This window comes from Pseudomyrmex gracilis, unplaced genomic scaffold (assembly GCF_002006095.1).
Source record: "Pseudomyrmex gracilis isolate BER0280 unplaced genomic scaffold, ASM200609v1 scaffold_4599, whole genome shotgun sequence".
Taxonomy (NCBI): Eukaryota; Metazoa; Arthropoda; class Insecta; order Hymenoptera; family Formicidae; genus Pseudomyrmex; species Pseudomyrmex gracilis.
Window position 1 is genome coordinate 17 of NW_018025183.1, and position 1,588 is coordinate 1,604.

The 1,588-nt window shown below is 39.9% G+C and overlaps 1 protein-coding gene across 1 annotated transcript; it reads left to right on the top strand.

Moving 5' to 3' along the window:
- The first annotated feature begins 815 nt into the window (after window positions 1-815).
- LOC109863389 (putative uncharacterized protein FLJ37770) lies at window positions 816-1,262 on the top strand. Its single transcript, XM_020443646.1, has one exon. It carries the CDS (start codon window positions 816-818, stop codon window positions 1,260-1,262), a length of 447 nt encoding a protein of 148 aa, XP_020299235.1.
- Window positions 1,263-1,588: the final 326 nt, after the last annotated feature.

Consider the following 1,588-nt stretch of genomic DNA (forward strand, 5'->3'; position numbering starts at 1 on the left):
TACAAGTGAGTTTGTTTGAAGTGAAAATTCAATTCTTAAATTTATACGGGATGCGGGATTTGCATCTCACATATGAAAGACCCCGAATACTCCCCTACCTAATTTTTTAAAAAATTGCGAAAAAAACTTATCGGCCAGGAGTCGAACCTGGAATTTCCGGCTTACCGTGCCACGCCTTTTCTGTTAAGCCACCGAGGCACTTGGAGTTAGTCTCGCAATATGTATATATATATATATATCAAAGAAGATCTGATAATTTGAAAACGCTTTTACTTGCAGCCAGCGTAAGTTACATAATATTGTACGGCTCGTAAAAATTTTAATTACAAATATAAATTACAAACTAATTTTAAAGAAAATTAGTTATCTCGTATCGGCCTTATATTCGTAAGTGAAATTTTCACGAGCATTAAAATATTATGTACTTTACGCTGGCTGCACTTAAAAGCGTTTTCAAATTATCAGATCTTCTTCGATATATACAAGGTGTGGCAATAAAATAACCGGATTGGTGCTGCTACTGGCAAACGGCGAGCCGGCCGCAGCAGATCTGAACATGTCTGTGCTTGTTCATACCTTCACTAACATAATCTCGATTCGCGCGTTTGTGCAGTACTCAGTCTCGCCATAATTTTTAGTAAGTTCTTGTTTTAACTTGCCGTCGAATGGAGCAACGAGTTAACCTTAAGTTTCTTGTGAAACTCGGAGAAACCGCAACAGAAGCCCATGCTATGTTAAAGGAAGTGTACGGAAGTGAGTGTTTATCGCGCACACAAGTTTTTGAATGGTGTAAAAGGTTTAAAGAACGTCGTGAAATGACTGAAGACGATCCACGCTCTGGACGGCCTTTACCATCAAAAACAGAAGACAACATCGAGAAAATTGGTAAATTGATCCGTGAAAATCGTCGTCTGAGTATCCGTGTTCTTGCTGAAGTCTCAGGAATTAATAGAGAAAGTATCCGTCAGATTTTGCATGAATCATTGAACATGAGAAAAGTTTGCGCAAAAATGGTGCCAAGACTTCTCACTGCAGAACAAAAGGAATTGAGAATGAACATTTGTGTTGACCTTTTGAACAACATTAGCGCTGATCCAGATTTGTTAGACAGAGTGATTACTTGCGACGAGTCGTGGCTTTTTACCTATGACCCAGAAACAAAGCGTCAGTCGATGCATTGGAAGAGTCCGAGTTCACCGCGTCAAAAAAAAGCCAAAATGTTAAAATCAAAATTTAAGACCATGATGGTTGTTTTTTTTTGATATTCGAGGAGTTGTTTACATTCACTGGGTCCCCGAAGGTCAGACTGTTAATCAACATTATTACATTGAGATCCTGTCCACCCTTCGTGAAAGAGTGAGAAGGCGAAGGCCCGAACTGTGGAAAAACAATTCTTGGATGCTCCACCAAGACAATGCACCATCACATTCCGCGTTGTCTGTGAAAGCGTTTTTTGCGAAACACAAAATCACAGTGTTGGACCACCCACCCTACTCGCCCGACCTGGCCCCCTGTGACTACTTTTTATTTCCAAAAGTAAAATCAGAGCTAAAGGGGACAAGATTTCAGAGTGTAGAGACAGTAAAAG

Coding starts and splice junctions, on each gene's coding strand:
- LOC109863389 (XM_020443646.1), top strand. CDS start 816: ATGACTGAAGACGATCCACGCTCTGGACGGCCTTTACCATCAAAAACA.